Source organism: Chrysemys picta, chromosome 2 (genome assembly GCF_011386835.1).
Source record: "Chrysemys picta bellii isolate R12L10 chromosome 2, ASM1138683v2, whole genome shotgun sequence".
In the NCBI taxonomy this organism is placed as follows: Eukaryota; Metazoa; Chordata; order Testudines; family Emydidae; genus Chrysemys; species Chrysemys picta.
This window is the reverse complement of record NC_088792.1, coordinates 248,056,829-248,078,226: the sequence shown is the minus strand read 5'-3', so window position 1 is coordinate 248,078,226 and position 21,398 is coordinate 248,056,829. Positions and strand designations below refer to the sequence as shown.

General features: G+C 39.9%; 1 protein-coding gene across 2 annotated transcripts in view; it reads left to right on the top strand.

Moving 5' to 3' along the window:
* Window positions 1–19,973, top strand: part of CDH17 (cadherin 17) — a 40,397-nt gene extending 20,424 nt beyond the window's left edge. For both annotated transcript variants that reach the window (XM_065585910.1, XM_024105305.3), the window contains exons 9-18: window positions 1,763–1,913; window positions 4,228–4,443; window positions 6,087–6,163; window positions 7,788–7,979; window positions 9,889–10,133; window positions 13,304–13,434; window positions 14,978–15,214; window positions 16,388–16,504; window positions 16,628–16,744; window positions 18,673–19,973. In XM_065585910.1, the coding sequence (XP_065441982.1) occupies window positions 1,763–1,913; window positions 4,228–4,443; window positions 6,087–6,163; window positions 7,788–7,979; window positions 9,889–10,133; window positions 13,304–13,434; window positions 14,978–15,214; window positions 16,388–16,504; window positions 16,628–16,744; window positions 18,673–18,773 (1,584 nt within the window). In that variant the 3' untranslated portion in view covers window positions 18,774–19,973. The remainder of the gene's footprint in view (window positions 1–1,762; window positions 1,914–4,227; window positions 4,444–6,086; window positions 6,164–7,787; window positions 7,980–9,888; window positions 10,134–13,303; window positions 13,435–14,977; window positions 15,215–16,387; window positions 16,505–16,627; window positions 16,745–18,672) is intronic.
* The last annotated feature ends 1,425 nt before the right edge of the window (window positions 19,974–21,398 follow it).

The window sequence follows — 21,398 nt, the reverse complement described above, 5'->3', positions numbered from 1 at the left end:
TACTCACCGCCAATCAGTTGTTCAGTGGCGGGTGGGAGGTGCTGGAAGGGAGGGGGAGGAGCTGGGGCTGGAAGAGGTGGAGTGAGAGTGGGGCTTTGGGGGAAGGGGCCGAGTGGGGGTGGGGCCTCAGGGTGGAGCGGGGAAAGTGGAAAGTTGGTGCCTGTGACTGGAACTGAAGACACGAAGTTTTTAACTGCAGTTAAAAACCCATGGCTGGCCTGTGCCTGTTGACTCGGGCTAAGGGATGTTTAATTGCAGTGTAGATGGTTGGGCTTGGGCTGCAGCCTGAGCTCTGGGACCCTCCCACCTCACGGGGTCCTTGAACCCAGGCTCCAGCCCGATCTACGCTGCAATTAAACGGCCCCTTAGCCTGAGTCTCGTGAGCCCAAGTCAGCTGGTACAGGCCAGCCAGGGGTTTTTAATGGCAGTGTAGACATTCCCATGATGACAGGATCTAGCCTGTCATCTTGAACAAATACAAAATTGAAGAGCTGCATTTTAACTTCGCCCCAGGAATAGTCTGCGATGCTGACATTAGGGGTCATCATTGAATTAAAGTGAGTCTATTTTGGTATTAAACATATTCTCTTTATGAAAAAGAATTGCTGGACAAGGAAAATAATGCCATGCTTTTTATGGGGCAATAAATACATTGTATAATTTATAAGCTTTCAGGCTATAAATCTCCCTTCTTGTGGTGTTGAAAGAATTGCTAAAATACTACATAGTGACCAGTCAGCATATCTAAAGGGATTTGATCTCCATCACCATTATGTGTTTTGTGTTTAATTTTAAAAATGGTACCTTCCATAGTATTTCTCAGTTTGTTTTCTCTAACTGTACAGTCAGCATTTGCCTGGGAATTTGCTGACCTCACAGCAATGCATCATCAAGAGGGGCATGAAAAAGAGACTTAATGAATAAAACCGTGATCATTTGCCTACTTCTCACTGAAGGTAGAATAAGTATTTCCAGGAAAGAATACAGTTATAAGCCCTAATTCTGCAAAGAATATAAGCAGGTGCCTAACTTTAAACACTTCTATGCGACTAATCATATGCTTAAAGTTAGGCACATTCTTAAATTCCTTACTAAATTGTGGCCACAGAGAGGAACGATAGTCTTGTGGTTGTAACTGACACTGGCCTGGGACTAGATGGAGATACACCTCTACCCCGATATAACGCGACCCGATAAAACACGAATTCGGATATAATGCGTAAAGGAGTGCTCCGGGGGGGCGCGGCTGCGCACTCTGATGGATCAAAGCAAGTTAGATATAACGCGGTTTCACCTATAACACGGTAAGATTTTTTGGCTCCCGAGGAGAGCGTTATATTGAGGTAGAGGTATATAGGGTGAAATCCCAACCCCTTGAAATCAATGGGAGTTTTGCCATTGACTTCATTGATGCTAGGATGTCACCCATAGATTCTGTTTCAGCTCTCGCACAGATGTCTTGTGCACTTCACCTATCTGTATCTGAGTTACTCATCAGTGAAATGGAGAGAACAATGTTTTCCTGCTTCTCCTGGGTGTTGGGAGAATAAATGCATTGATGAATTGTGAGGCATTCAGATAACATGGTAATAGGTACCATGTAAGAGCCTATAAGTAACTATTATTAAAATAGATGAAAATGTTATTAAGACATACAGAAAGAGCTTTCATTTGGTAGCAAGGTTTTCATTGCGATCCCTTTAAATGGAAGCTATTATAGTTCTTGCGTTTATTATTCCTAATTGCAATATTATCATTGTAGTATTCATTCTTTGCAACTGCAAAAGATGAAGGAGGAGAGGAACTGGACCGGCCTTTGCCAATCTTCGTTCAGGTTGAAGACATTAATGATAATCCTCCTGTGTGCCAGAATGCTTTGACTATATTTGAAGTTCAGGAGAATGAAGGATTAGGTAAGACATCATGAAAGTAACTATTATATAAATCATTCTCACTGTCTGAACATTGTTTCCATTTGATGAAACTAGAATTAATAGTTTCAGGGCCCAATTCTGTCACATTTATTCACTTTGAATAGTGCTTATTCATGCAAATTGTCCCACTGACTACAGTTGGATTGTTTGTGCAACTAAGCTAGTCATGGTGAGTGAGAGCTGCAAAATCAAATCCTCAATGCGTAAAACAGAAATGTCATTTAAAATACAATATTGTGCTCTCCTACAATCACAATGCTAAAATGTACAATAGAATTTGCTTTCCTTTTTTAAGATAAAAAGTATGGTTTGCTCTCACTGGATAAGTGCTTTGATTCTCCTGTCCCTTATATGGATGCTACATTGGTGTAACTACATTAATTTCAATAGAGTTACTTCTGATTTACACCAACGTTAGTGAAATCTGCCCCTAAGTCTCTACATTACTTGTTCAGAGGTTTTAAGGCAAGAACACCCCATTATGATAATCTACTCTGACCTCTTGCACAACACAGGCCATAGAATTGCACTCAGTAATTCCTGCATCAATCCCATATCTGTTGATTGAGCTATGTTGATGCATAGCTTTAATATAAAGCTACTGTGTTTCTTCACAGTATTTTCCAGAAAAAAGGTGAGTCAGGTAATATCTTTTATTGAACCAACTTCTGTTGGTGAAGGACACAGGCTTTTGAACTAGACAGAGTTTTTCTTCAGGTCTGGGGAAGGTACTCCGAGGGTCACCGCTCAATACAAGGTGGAACAGATTGTTTAGTGTAAGTGGTTAACACACATTGTAAGAGACCATTCAAGGTGAAGTAGTCACTTAACACCTCTGCAGTCATAGGACAAAAAAGGGGCTGTGTGGATTACAGATTGTTGTAATAAACTAGAAAATCCAATATCTTTATTAAGACCATGATTTTTAGTGTCTAGCAAAGTTATGAATTTAAGTTCCCAGCTTCATCTTTTGAAAGTGTTGTGCAGATTTCCTTTGAGGATGAGGACTGAGAGGTCAGATGAGTGATTGTTTTGTGAAAAGTGTTTGCCCATGGGTGATATGGTATTTTTGTCTTTTATCATTTTTCTGTGTGAATTCATCTGAGAATGTAGCAAGTGTCTGGTTTTACCCACATAGTTGTAATTGGGGTATTTAGTGCACTATATGAGGTACACCATATGCTGTGATAGGTACATGTGGGACTCATGCATCTTAAAATGTGTGTTGTGGGGGATACAGATCACTGTAGCACTGGAGATATGTCTGCAGGTTTTGCATCTGTTGTTATTGCAGGGTTATGGAACAATCTGTCCACCTTGTATTTACCTGTGACACTCTGAGTACCTTTTCAAGATCTGAAGAGGAGCTCTGAGTATCTTGAAAGCTTCTCTCTTTCACCAACAGAAATTGGTCCAATAAAAGCTATTACCTCACTGTGATGGGGTGCCTACTCCACATATGCCTGGAAAGGTTTAACATGGACCTGAGGGGCCAGGGTACCTGGCTGCATCTGGAGGGACAGCCAGGCCTAACTGAACAAGAAACCCAGCTGGGCTGGAATAGGCTGGATTATAAAACCAGAAAGTTTGCAGCAGAAGGAGGCTGCAGGGAGAGGGCCTGCAGTCAATCCCTGGGAGCAGAGAGGAAGAGAGGTGAAAACCCAGGAGGAAGAATAAGCCCTGGGTTTCCAGCCCTAACAGAAGGGTAAATCCCAGAGGAGTTGTGGGGAAAGGAAGCCTGTGAGGGCTAATTAAGAAGAAGCCCAGGGAAACAGCAGCAAGGGGTAGGACTATGCAGACCTGGGCTGTTTGTTGTAGGGTCCCTAGGATGGAACCCGGTGTAGAGGGCAGGCCTGGGTTCTCCTACCAGCCACTGGGAAATGACACAGGAGTGGAGGAGATGCCAACTGCACAAGCTGGTCTGGAGAGACTTTGTTACCTCAGAAGGGGAGGAGTAGAGTGACTTCGCTGGAGGGGCTGATTCACAAAGAAGTAGTATCCTGAGCCCGGAGAGAGAGGGGCCATGGTGCAAGGAAGGGGGCATCAGACCTGAGTGGAGATAATCCACAAGGAGGCGAGTGAAGCCCACCATACTCACCCACCTTGTCTCTGTAATATCCTGACTACACGGCTACAGCAACACTGCAAACAGTATTTTCCAGGCAATTGGCATTTTTATGGTATCTGTTATATTCCTACTAGCAGCATTGTCTATAGTATTTGATTCAATGGGAAAATAGGATATATTGATAGATGTGTTATCTAACTGACTTCATTCTTTCCTTGACCCTAGGGAGCAATATTGGAACTCTGCGTGCTACAGACATGGATCAAGAAAACACTCTTAATTCTCGCCTGCAGTTCCGTATTGTGGACCAGAACCCCAAAATCCCTTTAGATAACCTCTTTATTATCCAGCAAGAAGCTGGGACTTTCCAGCTATCTCGCTCTTCATTAAACAAGCGGGTAGTTTCGAATTATTTTGTAAGGGTGGAGGTGACAGATAAAGGTCAGTACAAACAGCCCATCACACACTGAAATAATTTCATTCGTCAGCTTTCCTGTTTCAGTGTTCAGTATCCACGACGTTCATGTTAAGCGATTCCCAGACAGGGCATTACAGGAAGCAGCAGTATTGAGGGCTGAATTTTATTTAATTGTTTTAAAGATGCACAGAGAAATGACTCATAATGTGATCATTAAATTCAGCAAGCACTAGGGCAGAGGGTTCACTAGAATTCTCCAGTAAGAGGTTTTCTACTGCATGGGAATCTCTGAAGGGTTTGCATGATTTGTGATGTTTCCACTGGTTTTATTGGAAAGCATTAATGTCTCACTGAAGAAACTTCAGTGAGTTCAGTGCAGCTGGCCAGAGAGTCCAGATGGTTTATACAAATGTTCAGAACAAAAGTTCATCTTCAAAAAGGTTTTGCAAGACTCATTATCCAAGAGCTCAGAAATCTCTGATGGTTAACTGAATAGAAAGTACGTACATTTTCCCATTAAAGATTAAGGGCTTCATCCTGAAGTTCTTAGCCAAGCAAAACTTACAAAATTTACATTGACCTCCATAGGAGATAGAAGCGCATAGAGTAAGCAGGATTACATTTCTCTTACATTAATGAAACAGCGTGGTTTAAACAAATGATAGAACTTCAAAAGGCTTGGTAGTTGGCTTTGGAAGCTCATTTAGAATTATATCTAAACTATTTTGTTTAGGATACTCACTGAGTCCTGGTTTATGATGAAAATACTGGGATCTGACTATGTCTGAACAATTTACAGTCAATCAGAGCAGGCTTTTTGGACCCATAAAACCAACTAAGGGCTCTCCCCCATTTGTGGCACATTCCTGGATTTAAAACAAGGTTGTGAGGTCTGCTGCTGTCTGAGTTCACTGATTGGCATTCTGTTAATTATGTCTAGTTTAGGCCCAGCCAGGGCCGGCTCCAGCATTTCTGCCGCCCCAAGCAAAAAAAAAAACAAAAACAAAACCCGCGATCGCAACCGGCGGCGGCAATTGGAAAAAATAAAAATAAAGAAAAGCCGCGATCAGCGGCGGCAGTTCAGCGGCAGGTCCTTCGCTCCTAGAGGGAGTGAGGGACCTGCCGCCTCTGAATTGCCACAGGTGCCGCCCCTCTCCCTTGGCCGCCCCAAGCACCTGCTTGTTAAGCTGGTGCCTGAAGCCGGCCCTGGGCCCAGCTATAAGCAAAGATCACAATGTTCTCTGATGACCCACATAGGGGAAAAAAAGACTGATATCTCTGGATGGGGGAGGGAGGAGTCTCCTTGCAATCTCCATGTTATGAAGAACACAAAAGATTCATTATCTTCCTGCTCCTGATCAACGGTGGGGCGAAAGTAAATTTGGAAAAAGGAATAAGAGTAAGGATGGAGGAAATATTGAGAGAACTAGGAAGAGGCAAGGAGAGACTGAGGGAATCCCCGTCAAAGTATAAACTAATTGTGACTCTCAATATCTTGTGGCCAGGCTTTCTCACAGCAGTAGGATTTTGCTTTGATTGCTACGTTGTTGTTTTGCCATGTTGTATGCTTGTACAATGCCTATCGCATTGTGGACACTTGAAAAAAAACAACCCAGGTTTTCTGCAGAAATGTTGCTTGTGACATGCTTTATTCTGTTTTGTACAGTGTTCACAACATTGTGTGATGTGAAAATAAACGTCATTGACATCAATGATCAGATTCCCATCTTTGAAAAATCAGACGTGAGTATTCCTCACAATATTGTTTCTGATGCTGCAAGACAAACTTTTACTAAAGCTATGGCCAGATCCAATGCCTGCTGAAGTCAATGGAAGTTTTTCCATTAACTACAATGGTCATTGGTTAAGGCTGCTAGTGAGCAGTAGAGATAACATTATGCCTCTGCAGCAAGGCCTGCCTATGAGATCTAAATAGCTGCGGTAAACAGATTTACACACACAAATCTGATAGTTCATTCTAAAGTATGAAAATAAGTTAAAATGTATACTGCTCATTTAAAGGGACAATATTGGGAAATCAGGCCTGAAATTTAGGTTTTATAAAGGGGGGAAGGGGAGTGGAAATGAAATGGATTAAAATGGCTTAATGTAAAAAATGTATTTGATTTAAGATTTCCCCTTAATACCATTGCAAAAACAGTGCTAGTGCATATGCACCAGAAAGTGAAATTAACTGTAATCACAAGTGAAACTGACCAGTCTATTTTCTTTCTGTAAAGGGAAAGTGCAAAAGACAAAGAGCATGAATGGTGAAGAATGGATTAGATTTAGAAAGTTTGCTCAGTTCTAATAAACTAAAATATTTCTAGTAATACAGAAATAATTGTATGTAAATATATAAATTTTAACCTGGCAGCATCCCTTCAGTTTCTAGACTACAAGGATGTAAGGCTTTTAATAAAAGAACTATTGAAAAAAAAATTGTAACAAGCTATTTGGGGCAGATTAAATAGTTGGAGGAAACATGTCAAAGGCCAGATTATGCCATCAATTACACCTTTGTAGCTCCGTGACTTAATTTTACAGATATTTGATTTCAATTAAATAATATTCTGCAATTTCTTTCCAAAATAATAATAGCAATATGAACCATACAAATACATAGTTATAATTATGATCTATTTAAAAGATAAAAACATTTATAAATTAAAAAAATCAATCTAACCACTGCTTGCATGAGAAGTATTATTTATTTTTGTAAAGGAATTCAACTGTTAAGGAAAAAAATCTTTAAGGAGCATGTTGGCAATTCGGGAGGTTTATTGTTGACATATGTCCAATGTATCTTTTGTGTAAGGTTTGTACATGGGCCTAGAAATTTCAAATAGGCACTTTTAATTAAAGAATGATTGAGGGTGAAATCCCTGATGGTTAACTGAATAAAAAGTACCTACTTTAGGCTGGTATAGCAACTACTACCCAACCTTGCCAATTGAATGGGGCACTCAAGCCAGTTGATTGACATAACTCAGCTTTTTGAGTTTATCATTCGGATGTTTACCTAAGTTAGAAGGATGGATGGTCTTTTTGGAAGTGGACTAGGACTCAGGACACTGGGTGGAATTCCTGGGTCTGCCACAATTTTTCTGTGTGACCTTGGGCCAGATCTTCAAAGACATTTAGGCATCTAACTCTCATTGATTTCAATGGGAGTTAGGTATTGAAATACCTTTGAGGATCGGAGCCTCAATCTCTTTATGCCTCATCTGTAAATAGAGAAAATATTTCTCTACTTCCTTGTGTGGTTGAACTCATTAATGATTGTGCATCACTAAGTTGTAGCACTGAAGCCCATTTCCTTGAATGGTTCCTGATGTCTCATGTTTCAATTTTCTTTTCTCTTTAGTATGGTATTTTGATTATTCTTGAAGATACTCCAGTAGGAGAAGTAATACTAGAAATTCAAGCTACAGATGCTGATGAACCATTCACTGGGAGCTCTCAAATCATTTACCAAATTGAAGAGGGAGATCAAAATAAAAACTTCATTATAGAGACAGACACCAAAACAAATAGGGGATTTGTAAAGATTAACAAGGTAAGTGGATCTCTTTAATTCCTAAATTACAGCAGTACAAGTACATTTTTTCTTTAAGCCTTATTTTTTGTTCTTAAACAACATCCAGTAAGCTTTTTTTTTTAACTGCTTGCTGATGCATTATGGATCTCCAGAAAACACAGCTTAAAATGTGTGTCTCATTGATTCCCCACTGTAACGCGGTGAGCTAAAGCTTTGAATATTGAACTGGAAGGAAGTGGCCAGTACAGTAGCAATAATTAAACTACCTGCATCCTAAGAAAAATGAAAAAAATGAGGAGGAAGCCCAACGTATTACAAAAATTGGTAACTGAAACCAGAAAAATATCTAGAACTCTTTACAAAATGGCTGTACCATAGCAGAAAGTGTGTTTTAACTGTTAAGTGTATCCTAGCCCTATGCCACATACAGTATAACAAAGCTGGTAATAGTTTGTAGAGCGCTACACAGCAAAGGGTTTTGATTTCCAGACAAGTTACCCACAAAGAGTCGTTTTCTTTGCCCTTCAAAATATGTATGCCTTTTATCACTGTTACACCAAATGTTGTACCTGTTACCCATGTCTCTTCAATTGAGGCAAACTCCATACAGACTCAAAATTATATTTTAATCTTTACTAGAACATCAGAATGAAATAAATTACTCATTCTAGTCAATAAATTAAAATATTCCCACAAGGGTTGCTTGTTCCTTATGTGGAACTTGCTTTGATGTCAGTGGAGTTATTTTGACACATTGAACATACAGTGTCCCTTATTGCAACTCTTTTGTTTCTTTAGACTATATCACAAGATATGATGATGGTATGTTGTATTGTAGATCTTTGTTCTTTACGCAAACACTGTAAGGTCACTGGAAAACTAAGCCAAGTAAACATTACAGTGTCTCACAGATATTTGTTTGTAATACCATACGAAGTAAAAGATATCTATTCCGGGATGGAATCTTAGAGCTGGTGAGCATTTCCAACCCATACTGACTTTTACAATGGGAGTTGCAGGTGCTCAGTATGTCTCAGGAGCAGGACAAATGTAGGGTTTGTTTCTGTTAAAGTGAACACTGACTGAGACAAAGCCAAAGTCAGTATTTACCTTGATAGATAACAAATCATGATGTTCACTGAAACAAGAAGTCAGCGAATATATAGTTAGAAATACCAGGAAAACCCTGTATTATGACCATAAGTTTAAAAACCAGAGGTGCTTTTCCTTTGAAATTAACCTTCTCAAAGGCAGTTGAAGTTAGATCCAAAAACAAACAAATAATTATTCATCATCTAATGGGTAAAATATAGTTTTCATTACCTCACCTGCAGCCATTTTGGGTGCAGTCATTCACATGTTCAGTTTTCTTGATTAACATTGTTCTAGACCTCACTATTATTGCTTTCCAAGGATATAACCATTAGAAACCTATTAGCTAATTGCATAACTGTTTTCAACCAATCATGAGCCAGAGTCTTCTTGTATGTAACAATAAATATTATTGCTATCAATGGAATTGGAAATTAATTGGAAATGTTACTTGTTGAGGGACACTCCCAAGATCTATTCGTTTTGAAATAATTCTTTCTAGTGCTGTGCTGTTGTCCTCCTACATGATGAGTCTGCCCTATCTCTTCATTACCTAAGATATACTCTGTCTCCAAAGCAGGGGAGATGGTACCATTGTGTCTGTTGGCTTCACATTAGGGGAGAATCAATAGGTTGCCTGAAAACCTTACTTTTAACTTCTTAGTTTATCTTCAGCATTGAGAATACCCACCCTCGTGCTTCCAATTCCCCCAGGGATGGAAATCTTCAAATGAGTTGGAGATTATAGGCATACATGAGAGATTCCTCAACTGTTTATCTTATTGAAGAGAACAGTGAAATGATTGTTTATTGCAATCTCTCCCCATTTCCCCAGGTTCTTGATTTTGAAATGTCTTCAACGTACAACCTGACAGTCAAGGCCACAAATCCAGAACCTTTGGTACAAGGAGTACAGTATAATTCAAGCTCCACTGCCTATTTCGGAGTTGTTGTGGTGGATGTGAATGAAGTGCCAGTTTTCTCTCAGAACATTTATATAGGAAATATATTTGAAGATGTTCCTGTAGGTACTTTGGTGATGACAGTGACAGCCAATGATCCTGAGGGGGACCAGATAAGGTAAAACAAAAAACAAAAATCCCCACAACCAAACAAAAAAACCCTGCCTTCTATTTATTTGTAGTTTTTAGCATTGACTGGGATTCTCACATCAGTTGTCAATCTAGTCCTAAACCAGTGAGCATCTAGATTGAAATGCTGTGGTTGAGAGCAATAGCACATCTGTGCTAGTAAGAGGACACATCCAAACATAGAATACAAGGAAATGCAACAATTTTTTCAATGTATGTATAGTTTACATTTGATTGTGGAAGATAATACAAAACAGTTGGGTGTGTTTCTGTTGCAGTACATGGTCTTCTCTGCAGCAAACTCCAGGGTAGAGCCTTTTGTATGTACCTGTATTATAGCAAGAATAATTCCAATGGAGCTCATGGTTTATGAGATTAATAATGAAAAATAGGCCAAAGTAAATCTCCAAAGAAAGGCACTGTTGACTTGAAAACAATCCCTTTTGCCTGGATTTGTGGTTTCAAGTAGGTTTAATAATGAATGAGTTGTGTATAAAATATTCCTAGATGGAGACTAAGAATAAGCAAGAGGACAATGATTTTTTTTCATTTCAGTAAGGCACATGTTAGTGCTTTTTATGCAGCAGAACACACCTACAAACTAAACAAAGAGTTTAACACATCTAAAGCAGGTCTTCAATAATACATTAGATTTTTTTTTCAAATCAGTCTTCTTTCGTTCAATTCTCAGAGTCTAAGCCTCTGTTTAGGATGCAAAAAATGCTCTGACACTACTAATGTACAATTCATACTGAGGGTTTTGCGGAAAAATAAAAAACAACGTTAACTAGTTTTGAGGAAAACACCAAGCAAGCTAATGGAGTTACATGAAAGATGAATCTGACCTCAAGTCTCCCCAGCACCACACATATGAATGATCTATATTTTACACTGATTCCATAAACTTGGTTTGTCTCAGTGAAAATGCCAGTGGTGACACCTAGAGGACAGCATTTAAAGATGGACTGACAATCTCTCTGCCCCTGATAAATTAGTGTGAAGGGGAAACACTCAGGGCAACAACTTGTGCTCTCTGCCATGCACTAACAATCACTTATAATAGCTCTGTGGTTTCTGCATTGGCCTGCTAAACCCAGCGTTGTGAGCTCAATCCTTGAGGGATCTGGGGCAAAAATCTGTCAGGGGATTGGTCCTGCTTCGAGCAGTGGGTTGGACTAAATGACCTCCTGAGCAGGGCCGGCTTTAGGAAGTGCGGGGCCCGATTCGAACAGTTTCAACGGGGCCCCGGCAGGGATGACTAAAAAAAAAAAACACGTAAAAAAAACACGTGGGGCTTGTACTCACCGGGCGGCGTTCCTAGTCTTCGGCGGTGGGTCCTTCACTCGCTCTGGGTCTTCGGCAGCACTGAAGGACCTGCTGCCGAAGACCCGGAGCGAGTGAAGGACCCGCTTCCGAAGTGCCGCCGAAGACCCGGAGTGCCACCAGGTGAGTAAAAATTAAAAAGGAACCTCTAGCCAGGGAAGGGATTCTTGGCCACTTCTTTCTCCCCTCCCCCCCGGCGGCCCTGCCACTGGGGGCGGGGCCCTCTTAGGCGCGGGGCCCGATTCGGGGGAATTGGTGGAATTGGCCTAAAGCCGGCCCTGCTCCTGAGGTCCCCTCCAACCCTGATATTCTATGATACTGAAGCATGATGATCACAACCTCTGACTGTAATACATTCTCACCACAGACAGTAGTGTTGTAGCCTTGCCAGTTCCAGCATACTAGAGAGATAAGGTGGGGGAGGCAATATCTCCTATTGGACCAACTTCTGTGGGTGGGAAAGACAAGCTTTTAAGCTTACACAGAGATCTTAGAAGGTCTCTCAGATCTGAAGAAGAGCTTTATGTAAGCTCGAAAGCTTGTCTCTCTCACCAGCAGAAGTTGGTCCAATAATAGATATTACCTCACACACCTTGTCTAGTTTATCTACACTTTCTTCTATCACTGTGCCTCATACAAATCCTCTCTCCTCCCCCTGGTAGAGTATGCAGGTACAAACATTATTTTTGTCTTTATCTTATACGAAAAGGCAGTATAGTCCCTGTTGCTGACCATTAAGGTTAAGGCCTCTTTACTTGCTTGTCTTCTAAATGGTGCAAGTGTCATGGAATGCATTCAGATGGCTTCCACTGTGGCTGTTTGTCATGGGGTCATTGTCCCTAGAACTGATGTTGTGAGTGTCCCCGGTAAGTGGTAGATCCTTAAACCAAAGCCGTGATATTCAACAGTGAGTTACATAACTCTAAGATTTATTGATCCTGTCTGCATGTTATGAGATTTCTTTATTCCCTTCCCTAACAACCCAGTCAACAACCAGCTACCCTACTTCATCTTACTCCAGTATCTGCCACTATATCCAAAAGTGATATATAAGCACATTAACTAGATGTTTTTGCTAACTTAATCAGTAGTGAAAGAATTAAATATTGATATTTAAATCATCATTTGTCTTCAGAATTAAAATCCTATTGAGATTAATAAGAGCAGTTCACACGTATCTCTGAGCTAGCTGTCTGCATACTCAGTCAATTGTCAAACAACACTGTTTACACTCTGTTTAAACTGATCAAGTATCAGAGGGGTAGCCGTGTTAGTCTGGATCTGTAAAAAGCGACAAAGAGTCCTGTGGCACCTTATAGACTAACAGACTAATCGTCTGTTAGTCTATAAGGTGCCACAGGACTCTTTGTCATTTAAACTGAATTTATACTCATGTCACATTTTAAAGATTCTTTGTAAATTAAGGATCTAGAGTCATTTTAAATTAATTATTTGGGAACGTTAAAAAAATCACAATTATACAGCTATTATAACTGCATTTTACACAGGGCACAGCTTTTAGATTGTGGTAGTAGGACCTCCCTGAGCATCTCGTCTCATATTTTTTTCACTTGCCTTTAACCCTAACTGAAGGGCAGACCCCAGGGCATCTGTTGAGTTGTCTCTCTCTTTTTTGGTGGAAGGACGATCAATTTTCCCCAAGGAATTCTATCCTTGGCCTTTAGATACTCTACTATTAATCAAGCTATTTACTGATAGTTTTTAAATCAGTACAGATAATTTAATGTTTAACCAATGAAGAGACATTTGCTTTATAAAAATTATTATGGCTTGGTACAGAATATATATACACATCTATATTTATGCTTTGTGAAGATACTCGTTGAAAAGCAACAACAGAAACTGGCTGAGGATTGATACATTTTCTGGAGAGATATATACCGCTGCTCCTTTGGATCGAGAAGTAGAACATGAATACAAAGTAGAAGTCACTGCAACAGAAGAAAGTAAGCAATGAAAGCACCATGTATGTTTTCCAAGGCTACATGCACAGCTAACAGCAAGACCTTGACTTTGTCTGATACAACTATAGAAGTTGCATTGTCAAATTATTTTTGATGTATCTTGCTGTTTATGCTTGGGAGGATATATTCATTTAAGAAATACTTTCTGTAAAATGAAACTTCAAATTATTGATAATATGGAGTAGGGCTGTCAAATGATTTAAAAATAATCTCAATTAATCGTGAGATTAAAAAATTGCAATTAATTGCAGTTTTAATCACACTGTTAAACTACAATAGAAGACCAATTTCAATTTATTACAAATATTTTGGTTGTTTTTCTACATTTTCAAATATATTGATTTCAATTACAACACAGAATACAAAGTGTTAAGTACTCACTTTATATTACTATTTTGATTACAAATATTTGTACTGTAAAAAGGATAAAAACAAGACAGTGCAAGATACAAGTTGAAGCATGAAAGGGCATATGAATGTTTAGCATATCTGTCAAGTAAATACCTTGCAACGCCGACTACAACAGTGCTATGCGAATGCCTGTTTTGACTTTCAGATGACATTGTAAATAAGAAACAGGCAGTTTTATCTCCCATAAATATAAACAAACGTATCTGTCTTAGCAATTGGTTGAACAAGAAGTAGGACTCATTGGACTTGTAGGCGCTAAAGTTTTACTTTGTTTTGTTTTTGAGTGCAGTTATGTGGAAAAGTAATAATTCTACATTTGTAAATTTCACTTTCACGATAAAGAGATTGCACTATAGTGCTTGTGTGATGTGAACTGAAAAATAGTATTTCTTTTGTTTATCCCGGCAGGGGATTTCATTTTGCCAGCTACACTGCATGGATGGCTAACAAGACTGGGATGTATTTGGGTTGAAATCTGTCTTTTAAGGCATAAACCCAGGTTTCCCTAATTAACTAGAACACAACAGCAATTACTTAAATTGTAATACTGTCCATTGTTTTTGACTTATCAAAAGAATAGTTGACATTACTGGGGAAAGAGAAGGTCTTAGATGAAGAACTAGATTGGGGCTGCTGTTGCAGGGATGTGCAAAGAAAGGGAGACAGCTCAGGCAACCATATCCTGCCTTTTGCCTGCTCACGCAGGGAATAGCCAAAAAGCTGGGGTTTGTGTTCGCTCCAAAGAGGGCTTGCTGGATATGGTGGCTTAATATATCTCCTCTTTCACCAGTTAGCACTCAGAAGCCAGCACTAGTCTGTCAGAAGTGGCAGCTAGTGCCACGTTTAAAAATGTGTAGGGGTGTGTTAACACCCCCATCCCCCCATCCCCCCACGCTTTTTAAAAAGTGACACTAGCTACCACTTCTGGCTCCAGAGACTGCCTCTGTATTCTACAGACAGAGTAGCTCTGACACCTGCCTCTCTCATGTTGCACCACCATACCCACTCTCTTCAAGGCCACTGTGGCTGCAAAATCAACAAGCCAGCCTCAGGCGACCGTGAATTTGAAGTCTATGACCTGAAGTATAATTTTGCACTGTTTTAAATTCTATAGATAAAAAATCTCAGAGCTCCACAGCAGTCTTCATGCTATACATAAAAGATGTGAATGATAATCCTCCCCGGTTAGCAAAGGGTAATCATCTATTCTTCTGCCATCCGCTCCGTGGAGGAGTAAGAGCAGAGATCCAGGCCACCGATGATGATGAACAACTGTATTCTCCAGAATTCACTTTTTCTCTCGGGGGTGGTGAAAATATAAAGAGTGACTGGGAAATTTCTAGAATAGATGGTAAGTTTTTCAATCATATGGAAAATGTAGCATGTGCATGTATTTATTGTGTATATTTAAGAAATGGTTGGATTCCTGTTTCATTCTGACCATTGTGTGTTATATTCCGTACATTGAAATATTTAGGTGTGTTGAGAAAATAATACATATTTGAGTACATGATTATGGCAACACTTTAGATTGTTGTATTTGGCTTTATTTTACATTGATAAAACCCATTGTCTGTAAGAGATGACACTTTTATTAGTGTGCTAGCAAACTGGGATTTTTCTGACAAGAAGAGAGAAGAAACACATGTGACTCAAAGTGCTCTGAGAGTCTACTTCAATATAAACAGTATAAAACCGTTTTTGATAAAGAAACAGAGCAGCTAGAGTATACTGTGCATTAGAGACTTTTCCCAGGACATTGCATTTTTAAGGGTCATATTCTGATGTTGGATGTGGCAATGTGCAAAACCTGACTATAGATTTATGGTATGTATTGTAGCTAGAATGTTTGGCGCAGGTTCCCCACTACACTGGCTTAGTTTGCATGCATCAAAGGGGTGGCTTGTCCTGCTAGGTGACCTTGGGGGCACTTTTTAGGAAAGCCTGCGATGTTAGGTTATCATGGGGTGTAAAATGAGGATGGCCTACCCAGCTGGTTTAGATATTCTGAAATGGTTGCATGAGTGTGGAATTCCTTCTGAATATAAGAGGTGGTATATTATAGAAGTTAAGATGCAGAAGGCACTGGATGAGATTCTATGGCCTGTGTATTGCAGGAGATGATCATAAAGGTCCCTATGTGGTTTTGCAGGGGGCAGAATAGACCACATGTAAGAACTTCCTGAGCTTCTGAGTCCTTCTCATACATCCACCTCTGCCCCACCCTTGGTCTGTCCTAGAATATCCCCTGTGCCTGGGGTCCCTGCAGAGGCGGCATAGAGCTGATGGAGGCAGCTAAGTGCCAGACACAAAGGTTGTCTGCACCTGGAGTTATTCCCCAGGGGCCCTTGCATCTGCCCTGGAGCTCCTTTACAGCAGCTTGAATGGATTGGGGAACCACTAGATCTTAAAAAAAAAAAGACCTGGGCATTAGGGCATCTGCAGGTGGAGGTGTTTAGCGAAACTGAGCACGTTTTACAGTTCCTCATTGTCCTGATGTGTATGTCCTGTTTCATGTTAACAGGCACCCATGCTTACCTTTCCCCAAAGCACACTAATCTAGAGGAGAAACAGTATAGCATTCCGTTAATAATTAACGACAACGGAAAACCACCTTTGGAAGGAAACCTGAATCTTCACGGTACGTTACACACACACACAGCATTTATGTTACTGATTTACAGAGAATGGCAATATTCATGGACAGTTCTATAGGGCTGATAAACGATTCCACTAATCTTATGACATTTCTCTTTGACTGCAGTAAACATTTGCAGGTGTTCCGATGAGGAGAGATGTTTTATAGAAGTAGAAAACCATCCTGGGATGCCAAGCACAGGCATGGCAGTTGGTATTCTTCTTGGAGTATTGATATTCATCGGTAGGTGATATTTCTTAGAGACATGATTACTTTAATGTCTCAGTTTAACATTATTCATTGTTTTAACTCCCGTGAGCCTGTGGAACACCAACATTTATGGTGCCAACAAGCATGATTGTAAAGTTAGATTGTATTGCACAGGATCTTATTCGGATAGGCATGAGCTGATGGAATGCAGGCAAACAGATTTATACCTTTTCCCCAAAACCAAGACAGAATGCTTTTGAGTATTCTTTTAATAAACTTAAGCACAAAAGGAGTCGGGATGACTGACTGATGAGATCCAGTCTCCTCTTCTCCCCCCCCCCCCACCAATCCCACTGAGTAAGTAAATAAACAAAAGAATTCAGAGCACAGTCTGTGATTTTTGGATGGCGTAGCTACAGTCAGCAGACTGACTGACTGTGACTCAGATTTAGAGAGGGCGAAAATATCAAAAAGCTAAAATTAAATAAAATGTAGACATCATATCCGAAGGGATCAGACAAACGTAGAAGATGATATAAAGAGAAGTTATGTAAGCTTTCAATTACTTCAGTTACATAGGAAAAAAGAATGGGCACCAGAAAACAAGTTTTCTGCCCTGCAACTAGGAAAAGGAAACCAAGATTTTGTGATGACACTTGCTGTGTAATTCACAAGCCTCTGGAACAAGAGAAACTACCTATGACTATAATTTGGTCCTTAGAAGATGAAAGGGGGAAGGAGAATAGAGTGTGATTCAAAGAAAGCTAAGAGAATGGAAAAAAAGCCAGGATCAGAGTTTGCGATTGCCAGAGAAACCCTTTACATTAGATCTATGTTCAACCCTCTGAAATCACTATTTCCCTGTAATGCCTTCATCCGATCTCTCATTTAATATGAACTAGAGACAAAGTGTACCATAGGAAAATTAGATTAACAGGAATAGCAAAACATGACTCCTAGTACTAAGGGCTTGATCCCACGTCACTGCCTTACTTGAAATTTCTATTCGCTGTTGGTTTGCCAGCAAACTCAGTGAAGACATTTTGTCCAGCTCTATGCTGGCCTACTTTAAAGAGGCCAGTGAAAGTAAGTTTTTAAAAAAACTGTATACGACTCATGATTTTTAAAATAAACTACTATGCCAAACATACAGCTTCACTTTCACACATATAAAGGACCTTTTCCCCTTTGAATCAGGAACAAGAACCATAGCCACTCAGACAGATTTAGCAGGGGGTTCAGAGCTGGGCAATGAAAAGGATGAGAGATCTGGAAAGACTTTCATGTGTGGAGAGATTGAAAAGATTAGGATTCTTCAATTCAGAGTGGAGACTAATAAGAGGTGACACAGTAAAGACGTACAGAGTAATAAATGGTGTACAGAGGATAACACTCACTCATATGCTTTCTCAGAAGAGAAGAACAAGGGGACATTCACTGAAAATGAAAGACAATAAATTTAAAACTGATAAAAAGGAAATTTTTTTTACACAGTGCAATAATTGCCACAAAATATCATTGAGGCCAAGGGCTTAGTACAATTTTAGAAAGAGACGGAACATTTATATTGATAGTGAGAACATCTACAGTTACACTATAGGATAAGAAAAATGATAAGGGATAAAACCCCTCATGTCTCAGGCCATGAAATAACCTCTAACTGAAGGGGATTAAGGAAGAAACCTCCTCTCAGGTCATCGCAGAATTGTCCAGTATGAGATTTCTTATACCTTTCTCTGAAGTATCCTGACCACTGTCAGAGAGAAGCAACTGAACCAGAAGAACTACAAGTCTGGTCCAGTTTGGTAATTCCTATATCCCTAAAATCCATTTCGTTCCAATTAGGGATGGGAAAGTATTGTGAATAGTTTGTATATTAATGAAGCTTAATCCCTTGCTGAAATACTTTAAGAATGTTTTAAAATTCCCTTTATTAGGCCATGATTTTTCTTCTCTTTCAGGTTTGGTTGTAGGAGGTGTATTTCTCAAAATGAAAAACAAGAAAAGGAAAGAACTTAAGAAAAATGCAGTTGAGTCAGCTGAACTGAAATCATTAAGATAATCATTGTTTATTTTATTAGGGGAACAAATGGCTTTTGTAACTCAGACCTCCCATAAATGTATTTTCAGAAACTCTTGACACAAACACATACATGCAGGTTCCCCCTGCTGCCCACTTCTATTAGATATTAAGATTCGGTTATAAAATCTATATACAAGGTTCAGTGGCAGCCATTAATAAAAATATCAGCCCTTGCCAGGAGTTAACGTGTGATCCCAGAAAGACTTATAGTCCTGTAGTGTGGAAACTATTAGTAAATATTGACTGCTCTATATTCTTAGAGAAAGTTTTCGTTTTCCTACAATTCTCTTTACAACAAGTTAACAGAGTGTCAATCAATTTAGGCTTCTCCCACAAAGTGGGAGGGATCCCTTGACCATAAATTTAACTGCTCCCCAAAGCTAGCTATGCCTGGAGATATTCTGACTTGGACCACACCTGCTTATATTATTACATTATTCTTGTAAATTTAGGACAGTAAGAATGACTGTGACTCACCAATATATTAAGCAACCTAGGTTAGTGAAATAGTAGGTATTTTAATTTTCCCTTTATTGCATGTATCCACTGGGATAGTCTATATTGTTTGCATAAGCACCATTGTCCTCCTTTAGTGTTCCAAGAAGAACAAAAAAGAGAGATTTTTTTTAAAGTCTGTACAAATTTGTTGATGTGCTACTGTATTATAATATTGCAAATAACTTCTGGCTCTGTACACATTAGATAGTAATTATATGTTCTCCCAAGGGCTTTATTGCTGTCCATGAAACAAGGATATAAAACCAATGCTGTTGGTGGAGTTTAACACAAAACTTTCCATAATAGAGACCTGAAATGGTAACTTGCCAGTGGGCTGTGCCTAATTCATGGTTTAAAAAACAGGCTTATATTGATGAATTATTTGGCGGTACACTGATGAAGGGTTGTTTGTTTGTAAGTTTTTATTCCCTGCTTAAAAAAAAACAAAGTATGCATGTATGTCCCAAATGTGAAAGGCTATGTTTTTTTGAAAGGGATAGAAAAAAAGCCCTTCTGAAAGGGAGGTGAGGGGTGTGGGAGGGTGGGTGTTTACATAGCAATTTTTTGGTCACTTTTGTATAAAGTACAGAGCTGGAAGGAAAGGAACATTACTTTGGTAGCATTGCATTAAAATATGTTTTCTTAGAGTACTGCCAATAAAAACTTTGCTTTTGGCCTTCAGCCATGTCTCACCACATCACATTGTCCAGCTGCTGAAGGTTGGAGAGCTTTGGTTGTTTGCTGTGGGGGTTATTTCATCTGCTGAAGTGTATTTTATGGTGGGAAGATCAGTCCATTGTGTTTGACACTAAATTACGTCAGAGGGTGCAGTGTTAGGGATGAGTGTATTTATATTTTTATAGATCATATAAATAAAATAAATGATTAGGAATCAAAGACCACCACTGCATTTGTATATACCAATGTGGTTCTATCTCAAGAGAGAATATGCAAAAGTTCCATTTTGTTTTAACTTCTGTTTTAGTTTCACTCAGTCAGACTGTCTCCCATTTAGGACACGTAACTTTTTTGTAGGATGGTAAATACACTCTATGGTTCACCTGTATTCACCCCAGCTAGAAGACATCATACTGTATTATTGAGTTTGACACTATGAGCCTGATTCTACCTTTCTTGTGCTCTGTCACAGAGCTCTTATCTCATCCTGTGGAGATGCAGGCGCTGTCTCAGTTTCCTCACCTCCTTTGAGTAATTTACCTTGCTCTCTGCAAAGCTTCCCTCCCAGCTGTGAATAGTTTGGCCTTCAGGACAAATTAAAAAGTCTGCTTGGTCTAAGGTAAGGAAAAATCCAAAAGAGAACACCCCCATTCCATATCTTAATCCTTCAGTGCAGGGACCTCACAAAGTCTTTCATCTTCCCTGGGCCACAGCCCTCTCTTCAAGGTGTGTGAGACCTCAACCTCCTCCCCTCAACAAGGGTTCACCCTTCTTGCAGCTAGGGGTCTACAAACAATCCTTTGCACTAGGTTGCAGGGGTCTCAGCAAAACTACTTCTATATGGCACTATTAAGGCACAGAACAGCCTGTGCCCTCTCCCTACCATGGGCTCCAACACTGAGGCCCAAAATACTAAAGTTCCTAGCATCTCCAGCCTCAGGTGTTCCTGCTTTACTTGTCCCCCATGCTTGTCGGCCTGCCTCTTAGGCCTTCTCCCCAGTCCTTCCACAGGTTTCTTCAGCTCAGCCCCTCCCAAGCTCCTTCATGGGCTCACTCTCTGCTGAGAACCCTACTGCAGCTCTCGGCCCTGACTTAGCCCTGGCAGAAGTTTGCTGCTATCCATGTCTCCCTTGCCAGAGAACAGGACCTGTTCCTTTTGACTCTGTATTGAGGAAGGCAAGTGAACTTCATTAACCTCTCTTCCCAACATGCTTTGCTATCAATTTACAGTGCCTGGATCCTTCTGGGAACTACAACTTCCAGAATTCCTTGCTCTTCTGGGCCAGAACTCAACCTGAGCCTGCCTTTGTAAGACCAGCACAGCCTGACACATGCTCTGTGCTGCAGGGCTCAGGCTCTCTGCCTATTCCTTACTGGTGAAACAAAGTCTGTGCTGATTGCATCTAGGGTAAAAAATCCTGCTGGGAG